Genomic DNA, 16,139 nt, shown 5'->3' with positions numbered 1-16,139 from the left:
CCCCTCACCCGTTTATAATTTAGCTCAATGAAATGGTAGTTGATGATTATATATGTTTCGTTGTAGCCACATGTATGTGCAGGTAGCTCTCAGTTTACTATAGCGAATGCTAAATTACAAAGAACTATATTTAAACATTAAAACCATTATTATATTGAAAAAACTTGCTGAATCTCTTGTTTGATTATGAGGAAATCGACTTTTACATTTTTTTTCACTGTTATCTAACTTTAGAATGTTAGAATTTTTTTTATAATATACAATTTAAAACGAAATTTTGTGTTGATGTAATTGCCATTCTATTTAAAAACATTTAAGAATTACTCATATTTAAAAAAAAAGAAATATGCAAAAGGCCTCCGTTTTCTTTAAAACTTCGAATTCAGATATTGTGTAAATGATTGAACTTCATCTTGTACATCGCTTGTGCACGCTTGATGCACATCAAGTTTAGACAATTATTTACATTAGCTTTTTATTTTTTTATCTAAAGATATAAAGTATACCTTACATAGAGTTAGCGTGCATATGGATGTGTTGGTAAAATATGTGTGACTGTGTACAGCATAATGTGTCAAGGATTTAAACAGAATTTTATACATTTTATCATTCTGAAAACGTATTTGATGTAATTCTATTCTTCCAAAATATTCTACGACGTATTAATGATTTTAATATATTTAAATCAGCTTTGTTTTGTGTTACGTTAAGAGGATTTGTATAAGACAATTTCGGAAATTCCCAGCGAAATAAGTAGGTTAAGTACCTGAACGTATTTTTAGAAACATACTAAGTGTGACAAATGTTTGTTTAATTAGTAAGGTGCCATACCAGAGCTATATTGGCAAGCAGTAACATGAATTGGTCGTTGTTATAATGTTATCATTGCAGTTAGATAATATTTCCGATATAAAATATTTCCGTGTGATAATATTTCCGTTAGAAAATATTTTCGTTAGATAACCCAACCGTTATTAACACAGCAGTATAAATTAGAACATAAATAATTAAAATTGCCATTCAACTGCATCAAGTAGTGGTTATCTATTAGTCATTTTAAATTCTCACTTAACGAAAAACTAAAAGACCTGGAATATCTCATAATGTATGTTGCTTCTCTGCTGCTTTGTTTTGGCTGTTGGATTCATTTAACACTTCATGCACTGCACCGTAAGTTATGGTTAACTTAATTTCTTAATGTATGCATACACACATTCGCCTATATATATATATATATATATATATATATATATATATATATATATATATATATATATATATATATATATATATATATATATTTGACTTTGTACTTTATATTTAAAAGAGTACATGTTGCATTTCGAGCAGTAATTGACGACCATCTAGAACCAATCATTTCTTCCGAGTCTCGGACAACTGATACGTGTCTTAATCCCAAGGCTTATGTTGAAGGCGACCTGCTAATGAGAGAATTATGTACACAGAACACAAAGTTTCAAGAATTTATCGTGGAACAGCTGGAAACTCGAACGTTTATCGAGGTGGGCTCTGTTATTTGTCAATTTTTCGTTTAATTTACAGTGAAAATGATTAGTGAACACAATTAATAACGTTTTCAGCGATACATCATTATTGGTTGTGTACAATTAGTTGGCAGGACATTTATGCATTATGTATATATATATATATATATATATATATGTGTATATATATATATATATATATATATATATATATATATATATATATATATATATATATATATAGGCCTATATATATATATTAGAAACAAAATCCTTCTATTTCAATGTTTTGAAATGGATTTAGAGTAACCGACCACTCACAGAATATAAAAACAACCTACATTGTTAATCTAAAAATACACATTTTTATTTTAGGTAATATCTGAAACTTAATATAACGTCTTTTATGACACAAGCGGCAGTGTAGCTCATAATATTGCCCATAGATTTGGAAACAGAAATAAAAATAAACACAGTAAGTGGTCTGGTGATATTTTAATTTCGATATTAATCAAAGACAGAATAAGTAATTACCGTTTTTTTTATATATTTATTTAAGATATCATGAGCAATTCCTCATGTAACATTGATTATTCAAAGTGAAATAAAAATCTCTATAACGCTTCAATTAAACTGAATTATATTAAAACTTTAAGTTTTTCTTTTGAATAAATAAAACGATGTTTTCAAACAATGCACTCCACATTTTCTATGATTTAATGTCTTATTTATTTTGTTTAGTTCCCGATAAAGCACCAGAACTAAACAAGTTTAGCTTTTATCAATTCCGACCAAGCAACAAATTAGATAATCTAGAAATCTACAAACACTTGGAAGGTAGCGTCAGTTGTCAAATTACTAATTAAAGATTATGTTAAATTATCGTAATAAGTTTTACAAATTTGGATTTAATAGTCAATAAGATTACTTAAACAACTATTGATATTTACAGCCACTGCTTAAAGTAGTCCATGGAGGCGACTATTTATTTTATGTCTTGGAAGTCGTCTCAGGAAAATGGCATTACAAAACCAATGTAACAACAAGTTTTGCTCTAATTAACGACGATATACACGCACGTTTCCTAAATGTAAAAATTTGGGCTGCAAATGAAATTGGTATCACACAAAACTATTCCGAAATATTCATTAGGACAAGAGGTAACGCTTTTTACAACTATTAGTTAAGAATTAAATGCTTGGCAAATCAAATTTAAACTGTTGACTGGTACACATTTCGTAATCGTGCTTGTGAACTGTAAATTTATAGAGCCACACAAATCAAGGGCCTATGCCGAGTTTTCTGAAACGGAAGATGTAAACATGTATGTCCAGCCGAACTCCGTTGTTGGTGTGGAAAAAATAGCATTTCAAATATGCATTTATATGCGACTTAGAAAAAAGAAATATACCTTTACCATGGTAAATAGTTGTTTGATTCTGTACATGTCTAGAGTTTAATATTTGTCTCCACTTTAAAAATCATTACAAAAGTTATTTGTATGTCGGCTAGGTGAGAGAACACATGATCTCAGGACAAATGATCTCAGACAAAATATCTCATGGACAAATGATCTCAGGACAAATGATCTCAGGACAAAAGATCTCATGAGAAAATACATAATGGACAAATAATACCATGGTTAAATGATTTCAGATAACATATCTCAAAGCTAAATATTATTGTATTTAGGAGGATTTAGTCAAATTATCATTTATTTTTAATTGTCAGGTGGATTTTGTTTGCTTTTTAAAAAAAATTAACTTTTTACTCATAATAATCGTGAAATATACTAAATGACTACGTTAAACTAATTTTTAAAAAAATAGCATTATCGGTATATAAAATGTATAAGACATGAAAATGCACAAAACATTAGAGATGATGGAAGGCGTAATCACATTAATATTCAAATACTTGACATAATTTTCAAAAAGTGATTGGGCCTGCCTTAGGATCGTAATGTAAAAATTATGTTTTTAGTGCATCATAAAAACAAACGTAATGTTAACTTTTTTTGCTGGCTGTTGTCTAGTGTAGGTCTGTCGTCATAAAAGTTCTGATGCCTTTCTGCGATATAATGAGAAGCAGAGGCGTAGCGATCCTTCCCGGCGCCCGGGGACAAACTTTCGATTTGCACCCCCCCCCCCCCTCAGGATTTCGATTTGCACTCCCCTCAAGCTTTCAATATATTTTTCCAACCCATATATGTCCCACCCGCCCCCCCTCCCTCGCTACGCCTCTGATGAGAAGCCATAGCTGGATTATCACCACTAATACTGCTTTGTTAGCGTGCACAATATGATTAACTTTGCTCCGCAATGACCTTTGTCGTTTAAATAAAATTTTGTCATGTGATCACCAGAGTGTGACCAAATATAACTATCGACTAACGATGATAGTTTTATTGTCCACGTTGGGTGGCTGTCTTGTCCCTTAGGCCGTGTTTACGGCAACAAAGTGAGCGGCCACCTTGTTGCATGAGTGTGTCTTTATAGCCTTTCAACGATTTATGAGCTAACCCTTTAAACTAGTTTCGTTTAAAAAAAAGTGGGCATACGTCACCTTCTCAGCGCCACAAAATATTAACAAACGCAATACCCTACATATTTTATAAAAAAAACAACAACATAAACAGGGTTTTTCAAGAAAAGTCAGTTCAACATAATTCTGTAAATCCGCAGGATTATATACATTTTATCTCTTTTAAAATAAATCCTTTGTCAGTGGGAAAATAGGCTTTATGTTTAACTGGAGCGGAAACTGTCAGGCTGTGCACAAACTTGTTTTTTTCTGACTGTAATATTTTTAGCACCAAACGTGACGTTATTCAACACAAAGGTAGTTATTAATAGTACACTGTCATTTAACCGATCTTTAAAACAACTTAAATGGTCATGTTAATAATAATTATTATTTCAAATATATTGTTATTAAAGGCAGGGGCGGGTGATGGAAATCAAAGTAACAAAAAAATGTTTATTTCTAAACCTAAATCTAATAATTTTTAGCATATAGTTAAGACTCAAAGAGTTAAGTCTAAAAATACAACAATAGCCATGATTATTTTGGCTGCATTTTTTAAATCTTTGAATATTGCAGTCTTGCTTAATAATTATCAAATCAGTACATTATACATGTTATTTTAATAAACATTTTTAACATCTGCAATATTCTACCAACAATTGCGAATCCTAGACAAAAATTGGTACAAAGGTAATTATGCAGCAATATCATTTACGATGGTCAACAAGCGATCTATTCATGATAATATATGCATGACCAAATACACAATGGATGTATGCAGATAACTTGTTTCCCACAGACCTTGCTTAGAAAACTAAATATAGAATAAAATAAAACGCAATAACCTTAAAGGTTAAAGGTGTTAGCTTGACAATGAAGTTTCCTTGAAAGCAGTTTCCTTGGAAAATAATTAAAGGTACGTGATAAATAAAAAAAAGCATGAATTCTGGAATGAATGTCGTTCACCTAACCTATTATCAGTGGCGTAGACATGTGGAGGAGGGAGGTGATAGGTAGGGGTTAAACACCCCCCCCCCCATGAAACCCTTAGTTAAAAAAATGTTAAACATCTAAAAACTGACGCTATGGTCACTCTGTGTTGGCTATAAATCATATGGACTGACCAAACCGTAATTGTGTAGAGTGATATTAATACCACACTTAGGAGTATGCTGGGTAGAGATATAGACCTATAGTGACAGAAGAGGGGTAAATGCAAGGCAAACCTACCCATCCCCACGTGACATGTGAAGTAAATTTGGGAAAACACGAAATGAAATACACAAAGACAGCCATTATTTGATGCGCTAAGACCTAAACGGTTAGGAGGGGCAGAGATAGAAAATGTAGGGTTAATGAGACAGGGTAGTTAAGTGATCAGTCAATTGTCTCTTAACCCCTGGGATGGTTGGGGCATCACGGAGGATTTTCTCGGTCTTCTGCTGATTTAAGTAACTGCAACAGGCAGCTGTGATATTGCTTTTGATAGGACGTTGCTAAATGCTTCATAACTTACTGATGGCTGCGATTGTTTGGGCAGTTCTTGCAAGTACCTCTTGCTTTGTTCCGTGATCAAATATTATGACGCCAAGGTACTTGAATGATCGAAATTCAGCGAAATATTGTCATTTAACCCTATGCCTGCACTAAACTGTTTGAGTTTCTGGTAATGACGTTTTTCGGCATAAATGTATATGCCGCTCATTGTCGATGTTTAATCAGATTACTTATTCTATCAAATCGTGTTATTTATGTAATGTATTTTACCAGCAAAGTGTAGGTTGTCAATAATCGACAGTTGAAGTCGACCGAGCCAACACAGTCTTTCAATACAGTAGCCAAGATTTTAATGTACGAAAACACACCCTGACCTGGTCATCTTTCTTGCATGTCCTCACCGACTGTCTCCCCTTACCATATACTGACCACCTACGATTACATTTCAGACGTCTCGTTTGGAAAGCATATCTGTGGAGGGTTTTCACAATTCAATATATGTCCTATTGTCAATGCTTTTGTAATTCTTTATTAAACCTTAATCACAATTATGTGTGTAATTGAAAAGATATGTTTTATTGTCGGGCTATTAGTAAAATGTGATTTGTGATATTTATAATATATTAATATATATATATATATATATATATATATATATATATATATATATATATATATATATATATATATATATGATAAGGACAATTTGAACACCCCCTACATAAAAAACTCCTGGCTACTGGCTACTCCTATTATAAAATATTTCATGTTGGGACAGTAAGTAGGTTGTCAACACGGGCGGCAACTAAACAAGGCTAGCGCATAAGGGCGTCTATTCATTGCAAATAACATTTTCAGACACTAGCTTGTTATATCATAAAAAGGAAGGATCCTCCTCTGAAACGCTAGCAGACAGGACTAGCTCGATCAGACCCGTAAGGCGGCAGATCTTCACCTAAGAAAAACACAATACGATTTTTAGGAAAACATGTTCATATTTTCTGGGATTTCTCTGCCATATTTAGATCCTGAATCGCTTATCGAAAACTTGGGGGAAACCAAGACCACGCCCTTTTTTTAAGAGAGTCACATGTGGCTTTTAACCGCTGGGGTATAAATAGCAGTCAGAAGCTGTGTAAAATAACAGACTTCTGATTCACATCACACTATTTCAAGTGGTTATAGGCTATATCTGAAGTGCGCTTTAGTTTATAGTATCATATTAGTATAGCTGAGTAAAGTAAGTTGTTATTTATCTGATTATTTACTATACTATATGACATAATACTTTAGTAATACGTTTACTAAAACAACATAAAACCAGGTTTATTAAATTTAAAACCGTAACGTAGGATGTTCATTGTTTATTGAAACATATTAAGCATTCTGTTAAAATGTGATTTGTCTATACTTTTTTATACCTTTGGTAGTAGCTTATTTCTATACTTAATCAATTTAAATTATTTGACTAGTTAATGATCAGAGGTTCGGAAAGGGAGTCATGTATTTGTCTTTGTTAAACTTACAATGATAAAAGTATGATATACATGTTACCTGCATGGTATGGTAATGTATGTGAAAGTATTTGACTTTATTTCAATTAATGATACAAAAAGAAGATATTTGATCATAACATCAAAGAACAACTACATTGTTTACGTAGGACAAATTCTTTAATCTTTTTTGGATGTACGTAGTTAGCTTTATTAAAATAAATAGCATCACTAATTATAGAATAGGCATATCAAAAGATTTGAAAAAGATGAGTATGTGAGGTTGTACAATAAAATAAAACGAGATAGAGCTACCCATTAATTCGTATATAACAGAAAGGGCTTAGATGGCAGGAAAGTAGGAACGTTTGTTTCTAAATCGCGTGTTTTTCAAGAAAATAACGAAAAATTCTTAGAATATACTGCTTTGGGAAAATACAAGCTCTGATAGTTGTTTAAAAAATACAATGATAAAATAAAATTTGTATATGCAAATAAGAACGCATCTTTTTTTTTTAAATTATGAAGATATAAATCCCGGAGAAGTCGCCTATTTAGATTTTATGAATTATTTTAAAACATTGATAACAATATGAATTTTACTGTATTTAGTTATAATACAAGTTTGTTAACATAAATCAAACGGTACTCGAGTTATTGTGTTCAGAGAAATACAGAGGCATACTCACAAAATAGCAAAACTAAGATTTTTCCGAATCAGGAAGGTGTAAAAATCCCGATATCGATTTCCGATTACAATGTTTCCTCTATACACCATATATGAGAAAGTAAAAACTAATAATAATTATGTAAAACTAACTCCTTTCAGTAACTTGTTGAGTATGTTATTTGAGTGTTGAATGTATTTTTACAGGTACGAATGGCTACCAAAGTCACTGAAACCGAACCAAAGCAAGAAATAAATTTTGTTCTCCTTGGGAAGACTGGTGTGGGAAAAAGTTCAACAGGAAATACAATTTTAGGTAACAAAAAGTTTAAAAGCTCAGCAGACAAAACTTCATGTACTAAATTATCTCAGTTGGAATGCGAAGAGTTAGATGAAATAACCGTCAACGTAGTCGATACACCAGGCATTTGCGATACCGAAACTGCTGAGAAGACAACTTTAGAAAATATTTACCATTCGATGTCATTGTGCCCAGATGGATTCGACGCGCTTCTGTTTGTCATAACTTTTGATGGAAAGTGTACTATTGAAGATATCAAAACAATAAAATGCTTACAGGAAAGCTTTGGTAAAGCTTTCTTTGAGTATTGCATAGTTGTAGTCACACATGGAACAAGTTATGATTTAAATGGCGGTGGCGTATCATTTGATGAATGGGTTAAACTACAGACGACGCCAAAAGAATTTCATGATCTTTTAGAAGCTTGCAGCTATAGAACAGTTTTGTTTTACAACACGGTTTATCCCGGAATGGAGAATAAAATAAATAAATCTGTGTCTGATTTGTTTCAAGTTACTCGAAGTTTGAGCGGGAGATATCGTTCTGAAGATTTTGATCGCGCTGTATTGTCGAGAGAAAAATTGATCATAGAGGCTAAATTACCCGTGTTGGAACGAAAAATACAACAGAAGTTAAGTCTATTAAACAGTGAGGTTTATCGTGCTATAAGTAATTTAGACAACGAGACTGTGAATTCTATCGAAAATCTATCAAATGAAGGGAACCATCTGCTGGATGAAATTAACTGTCAGGATAAAGGAACACAAGAATTTAAGGATTTAAAAAATAAAATTGTTTCTATTATGAATAAAATTAAAAGGTTAAGTTCAACAAAAGAGGAAATGAACGCTGAACTGCTGCAAATACAAAAAGATATTGAAATAGTTAAGAATCCTCCGAGTAGCTTGCCAGTATGTGTTACTACTTTTGGTGGTCTTTTTGGGATATCTGCATTTGCACTTTTAGCAGAACCTATTGCCGCTCCATTGATAGCAGTGCCAATCGGGGTTTGGTTTATCTCATCAATTGTAGTGGCGAAGTTTACTTCAGAAAAAGAGGAAAAATACCGGGCAGCAAAAAAGCGTTTGAAGCAATAAACATAGCCTATAGTGAAGTCGTTTTTCCTTACAAACAGATATGACTTTTTTCTTCTATACCAGCTTTGCTATCGTATTTTGTTTTATCAATTTAGATATGTAGAATAAAAGTAATAATCTGTACTCTGTAATTCTAAAACAAATTCATGTGTGTTTATTTATTGAGCTACGATATAATTAATGAAATCTATATATTTAATCAGAAAATAAGTTTAATAACTTTTTTCAACGTTTATTTTTTAACATTTTATTCTGTATTTTACATAGTAGCCCATTTAGTGTAGCTAAACAATACGCATTTTATCTTCCATTAATTAGTACATTAGTCTCATTGAATTGCCATTATAATAAACTATAAAACAATGCAATTAAACAGACCTCTTAATAATTGTAAGTAAATAACTGCTCTTTAACAAATGTGTATACAGCTTCTATTTTCATAGCAGTGACAAAAGCAGAGGGGTATCAGACGGGTGATATATATATATATACTAGCCATCGATACCCGTTTCACGTGAATTATAGGCCTATATATTTTGAAATGTACTTGTTTGAGAAAATAATTTATGAAAAAAGTATTGGTCAAAACGCAATGTGCTTTACTACACGCTGAACTATATTAGTGACAAAGCAATGAAATAACTATTTAGCTAAAAATCCGACACATTTAACATAACACAGGCACACACTGATTAAGTGACTTAAATAATTCCATAAATGACGTCACACTAGTAGGGGGAGGGGGGGGGGGGTCCGTAATTTTGTGACGATGTGTGATGAGGGGGAGGGGGGGGGGGGGTCAGATGTTGCGACGTCACATTTTTGCATTATAAAAAAGCAATGTTAGAAAACGAATTTTAGACGTTATTTCGCGTTTTAGATAACTGTTTTAATAAATTGTAATAGTTTAGACAAGATTTTGGAAAAAATATCGATGTTTTTAAAAAATTCAACTGCAATTTTGAGGGGGGTTGTAGATTGAGGTGGGACGTCATTTTAGGGGGGGGGGGGGGTCTGACTTTTTGTGACGACGTGTGACGGAGGGGAGGGGGGGAGGTAAAAATCGTCAAAAAAAGCGTGACGTCATTTATGGATGACTCCCTATTCAACGGTCATTGTTTTGTTTTTAAGTAATTTGTATTAGTTTGACTGATAAAATTGAATTGTATATATTTCTAAGCGTACGTCTTGATAAGTAGATCTATAGATCTAGATCTAAATCAAATTTGAATGAAGTAGTTCCTTTCTTTATAGTCTACAATCGGAAGATTCACATATAAAAAATAATAATAAAATTAGTTTGACTTGGTGTTACCTGCGTAGTATTAAGTACACTATCATCTCAGCTATTTAGGCACCTTGTAAAACATGGAGAATGAAAGACGTATTTAAAAAATAGTTAACTTACGCGAATATGCCTATTCTTTCAAATTGATTTTTTTTATCCAAAATTAGCCAGTCACATAGCTAAACAAACAAAGATTTTATAAAATAATTAAGGGCTGAAATAGTTTAATATAGAAATTTATTTTTGGAGTAGATTCTAAAGTAGATATATTCTAAATCTAGATGTTAGCGTCTTAGCGTCTACGTCTAGTTTTTGCGTAGATTTAGATCTAGTCTAGATCTAGAATCTCTAGATCTAGAATCCAAATAGACAAAATAAATTTGATAAATTTAGGTCGGAAAAATTGTATTGTATACTTTTCATAGCGTACGTAGATCTAAATCAAATTTGAATGAAATAGTTAATTTCTTTTTTTCTAAATTCGGCAGATGACGTTATTAGTTAACGTGACGTCATTGTTTCGTGGGTTCTTTTACACAACTATAAACACTTTTCCTGTTGCATAATTAAAACTGTTTTTCTACATTCGAATATGCTTTTATTTTTTTATTTTTCTTCCTTAAATAATTGCTGGTTATACATTTAAAACATCTACCATACTATTTTCAATATATATATATATATATATATATATATATATATATATATAAGGAAAATTTGAAGACCCCCTTCATAAAAACTCCTGGCTACTTTCACTGCCTATTATAAAATATTTTAAGTGGCGTCAGTAAGTAGGTTGTCAACACGGGCGGCAACTTAACAAGGCTAGCGCTTAAGGGCATCTATTCTTTGTTAATAACATTTTCAGAAACTGTCTTGTATATTATAAAAGGGAAGGATCCTCCTTTGAAACGCTAGCAGACATGATTAGCTTCGCTTAGGTTTACAAAACACTGACGAGAATTTTAATGATTAATTAATTGGTGTTTGGCTGTTATGTGGAGTGTTTACGGCCTAAGTTTAAACAGTCTGAGTAATTTCATGTCATGACAGTAATGGTATATTCGTAAACTTATAACTCGCAAGATAATTAGAACTGTTATGGCTTCAATAATAGTATAATTCATATATTATATTAAATTTACTTTTACAATTAATTTTTATAATTTCAGTTAAAATAAATAATTAAATGTATAACGAATTTTTTTTAAACGAATGCTATACATTGTGGTTTTTGTTTCTTCTATAAATAGTATACAAATTATTTAAAAATGATTACTTTAATACGTAACCTCCAGTGTACATAGACCGAATGACGTATTCTTTGTATACTTTTTCACAAACAATTGTTTATATAAGAAAATATCGAATCTGGACAAATCTAACGATCCTAAGGGTTTTTTCCGACGCAAATAGAGTGTTTTTGTTCCCTCTAGGGTCCGTCTACAACCTCACAAAATATTAGGGGGATCGTTCGTCAATTTATATATATATATATATATATATATATATATATATATATATATATATATATATATATATATATATATATATATATATATTTATATATATTTATATATATATATATATCTTATAAGGAGAATTGTACTCGCGGTCATTTTTTAGCCCTCGATGAGGGCTTTTAGTTAAATCAACAGTTTTGCCATACGACCTAGACATCTATAGAGGGACATGCAAAAAATTAGTCACATGTACAGAGGTGAAGTACCCTAAAATGTGTGCTGAATATAGCCTGTTTTTCACATAAAATACAAAGATTATATAGGAAAATACGCCTGGTCAGTTTTGACCACTTTACCAAGTTTTCCCAGATATGCCGAGTATTTTTTGACACCCCAATGCGTCCTTCTACAACCTCACAAAATATCAATGGGGGTCGTTTAAAAGAAAAAAAATCGTTATATAGCTGAAATAATAAGAATTTCACTCGTGGACATATTTTAGCCCCCGTCGAGGGCTTTGAATCAAACCGACAGTTTTTCCATACAGCCTAGTTATTTATCTAGGGGCTTGCAAAAAATTAGCCAGATGTGCAGACCGTAAGTGCCCTAAAATCTCTGCTGAAATTACCTCTGTTTTTCCCACAAAATACAAAGATTATATAGGGAAATACAACTGGTCACTTTTGACCACTTTACGAAGTTTTCCCAGATTTTCTCCTACCACTTCACAAACTATCAAGGGGGTCGTTCAGCAAGAATTTTTTTTCGTTATATAGCTCAAATAAGGAGATTTTTTGCTCGCGGTCATGTTTTAGCCCTCGTCGAGTGCTTCGAGTCAAACCGACAGTTTTCCCTAAAGGCCAAGCCATTTACCTAAGAGCATGCAAAAAATTAGTCAGATATACTGAGTTTAAATACCCTATAATCCGCATTAAAATGACCCTCTGATTTTCCCATAAAATACAAAGATTATTTAGTGAAATACAACTAGTCAGTTTTTACCCACTTGCAGATTTTTCCCGGATATACCGAGTTTTTTCTGACACACCTAGACAATCTCCTACCACCTCACAAAATATCAAGGGGGGGGGGGGGGGTAGTTCGACAAAAGTATTTTTCGTAATATAGCCCATATAAAGCGCAGGTCAGTCAAGGTTAGTTTTGACTCCCTCTCCGTGGACTTTTCAGCCAACCGTCACCGGCCCTCGTGTTCTATCACCCCAAATTATATATATATATATATATATATATATATATATATATATATATATATATATATATATATATATATATATATATATATAAAGAGAGAGAGAGAGAGAGAGAGAGAGAACAAAGTGGTCAAGTGCCCGATAGAGCACTTTCCGGCGCCCCAGGTGCGTCAAATTTGGTGTGGTAGAATATATATATATATATATATATATATATATATATATATATATATATATATATATATATATATATATATATATATATATATATATATATATATATATATATATATAACTCATTCAAAATCTATTGCTGTCTAAGTCAATGTTTAGTCATATGAAACAAGAATTTAAAATATTTTCAACGTAATTTATTAATGTAAAATAAAACTATACACAGAAAACTTTGTTAAGTTAAAAACAATTTCATTTTGTTAGTAGGCAATCGATAACAAATATTTCAAATAAGGAAATGTAAAACAGATGACATATCACGTATTATTAAATACTTCTATTAAGTAGTAATATTAAACGTCCAATCTAATATATAACGTTCAATTATGTATGTTCGTCTGTAAAATGTTTGTAAAATGTTTGTCGTCCAATCTAATATATAACGTTAAATTATGTATGTTTGTCTGTAAAATGTTTGTAAAATGTTTGTGGTGGATTATAAAAACGAAAAAAAAAAGATACTCGATGGATTCAAGTGTTTGATTATTAAAGCGCTCACTGTCTAAATGTATAAGTTAAAAAATTACTATTTAAAAGTCTTTTAAAACTATTTTCATTTTATATACTTAGAATAATAATTTTCAATTATGGACATTACATAAAATTTAAAAAAAACCGCGTATCAACGTTTATAAAATTTCTAAAATTGTGTCTGAAACGTATTTGCATTTTGTCCTTTAGTTCTCATAACGTCGCTAGATTTGGAAAACACAGCTACTTCCCTTTAAAAAAAACATTAGAATTGGGGAAGAAAGAATTTACTTTTTATTACTTTGTTTTGGTGTTAGGAAAAAAAATTACATAATTAGCGGAGATTGCAATGTCGTTGTTATTTTTAATACTGCCTGTTATTTATTCTATACACTGAACATACTGTTAACTAATTATTTTTTAAAATTAATAACATTTAATAAGCCAGGTCCTACAAATCCTATGTGCTTATTTCTTCCATTTACGGATAAGCTTGGAGTATTATAATTTTGTTCACTAAATTGAAACAGGCGCGTCCGCCGGAGCCCCTGCACGGTTCGATTTGGCACCCTGGGCTATCATGTGAGTGCTTTGCTGCATAATTTCGTTTTTAACAGTGCGACATACTATGGACAAGATAGGTTACTATAGTCTTTAAGTGAATCAAATCCGGGCGTCCTCCGGCACCCTGACAGGGTGCGATTTGGCGCCCCAGGCCTTCCCATGTTCGCAATGGTACCTACGTTTGCGTAAATGAGTTCAAAAGACTATGAATAAGTTGGGTACTGTAGTCGTTTACTAAGTTGAATCAGGCGGTTACGTCGCACGTCGTCATGGTGCGATTTCGCCCCGGGTTTGTTTTGGGATGGCTAATAACAGATGTCAACTACACAAGAGTGTCAGACACACAACAAAACTCAACGTGGGCTCGTGAATAAAATCTAGGGGAATAACACGCTGATGTGTCAGGGTAAATTTATGCAGTGGGATTGCAGTGGGTTCTGCCCCCACTCCTTGAATAATGGTAACATCACCAGTATTAGTTTCCGGTGTAATGTCCATCGAGTCCTTCAGTAGAAGCGTCTATGAAGTAGCTGGTCAGTGGAGAGGATAGTCAAAAGATAACTGAACGTAGGCGGTGGAAACTTTATTTCCTTCCTGTTGACACGTAGGTGTAGTGTCATCACGACGAGTGAGGTTCACCTTTGGACTTGCTGCTGATGGGGGAGAGCGTTACGCGCCGATGTACGTATAACCTCTCTGTTGTCTCGTTGCCACGGATAACATTTTTTGATGAAGTGTCCATGCTACTCGTTGACTGGCTGTGGTTCTGGGATTTTGTATTGTCTGGCGAGACCTCAGCGATTGGCCAACAGGGGGACTGTTGCCCATGAGGGGGAGTACCGGATTAAGTCGGTTACCAGACCCCTGTGTTTTTTTGTGAACCAGCTCGTACGTATCTGCAGACTCCGCTGCTTTCTTGATATCAAATATCCTGTTGACTAGGACAGGGGTCGGCAACCTGCGGCTCGCGAATCGCATGCGGCTCTTTTGACGTCCAGATGCGGCTCTCCAGCTCCTTGCAAAAATATTAATAGTTATATAATTTCTTTTTTACTGGACGGTGGGGTACGACTTTACCCTGCGTTCAATGGGATGGAAGATAAGCCTGGTAAGAAACAAAGGATAGAGGAGTACGATGCAAGTTATTCAAACCGATATCCAAGCCAGTTAGTCGGCGTTTGCCGTGTTGAGGCCTGACTGGCTAATTGGAGACAACTCCTGAGCCGGTGATATGCGTAAAAAAAAAATTACCAGCTTCTAAAGTGGATTTAGCTAGTCCAAGAATAATATTATTGGATTACTAATTTTATTATTCTGGCAAAACATGTCTATGTTTTTATATGAATAAATATTATTTCATATTTAAAGCTATTTATTTTAAATAACAAATCAAATTTATTTACCTAATTCTAATCAAATACCAAATATTGAAATAAAAATGATGTGGCTCTTTAAAACTGGGAAATTTTGTAAATTGTGACTTTTGGCTCTTGCGTATCAAAAGGTTGCCGACCCCTGGTCTAGGATGTGCAGACGGATCTCCTCAGGTATGGCATTCAGGAAATCCTCTCTCAGGATCAGATATTTGAATCTGTCGAAATCCTCGACATTTTCGGAGCTGAGCCACCTTGAGAAGACTTTTTCTGTCTCAAACAGGAACCCTACGTAGGATTGGCTATGCTGGTTCCTGCGTTTACGGAATTCGGTCCGGTAAGCCTCAGGCGTTAATTTATAGGGGTCATCCATAAATGACGTCACAATCGTAGGGGGGTGGGGGTCCGTAATTTTGTGACGATGTGTGATGAGGGGGAGGGGGGGGGGT

General features: G+C 33.1%; 1 protein-coding gene and 1 long non-coding RNA gene across 2 annotated transcripts; both read left to right on the top strand.

Annotated features, from left to right (window-relative positions):
* Window positions 1-832: 832 nt before the first annotated feature.
* On the top strand, window positions 833-3,229 carry LOC131957849 (uncharacterized). The gene is made up of 5 exons (XR_009389142.1): window positions 833-1,170; window positions 1,351-1,523; window positions 1,881-1,980; window positions 2,247-2,342; window positions 2,458-3,229. It is a non-coding gene; the product is annotated as an uncharacterized LOC131957849 (long non-coding RNA).
* A 3,468-nt stretch (window positions 3,230-6,697) lies between these two features.
* On the top strand, window positions 6,698-9,086 carry LOC131957855 (uncharacterized). The gene is made up of 2 exons (XM_059322658.1): window positions 6,698-6,768; window positions 7,896-9,086. Exon 2 carries the CDS (start codon window positions 7,902-7,904, stop codon window positions 9,084-9,086), a length of 1,185 nt encoding a protein of 394 aa, XP_059178641.1. The 5' UTR covers window positions 6,698-6,768; window positions 7,896-7,901.
* The last annotated feature ends 7,053 nt before the right edge of the window (window positions 9,087-16,139 follow it).

Source organism: Physella acuta, unplaced genomic scaffold (assembly GCF_028476545.2).
Source record: "Physella acuta isolate Inbredline_101_S28 unplaced genomic scaffold, ASM2847654v3 ptg001272l, whole genome shotgun sequence".
Lineage (NCBI taxonomy): Eukaryota > Metazoa > Mollusca > Gastropoda > Physidae > Physella > Physella acuta.
The sequence above is the reverse complement of the archived record's forward strand: the minus strand, read 5'-3'. Positions and strand labels throughout refer to the sequence as shown.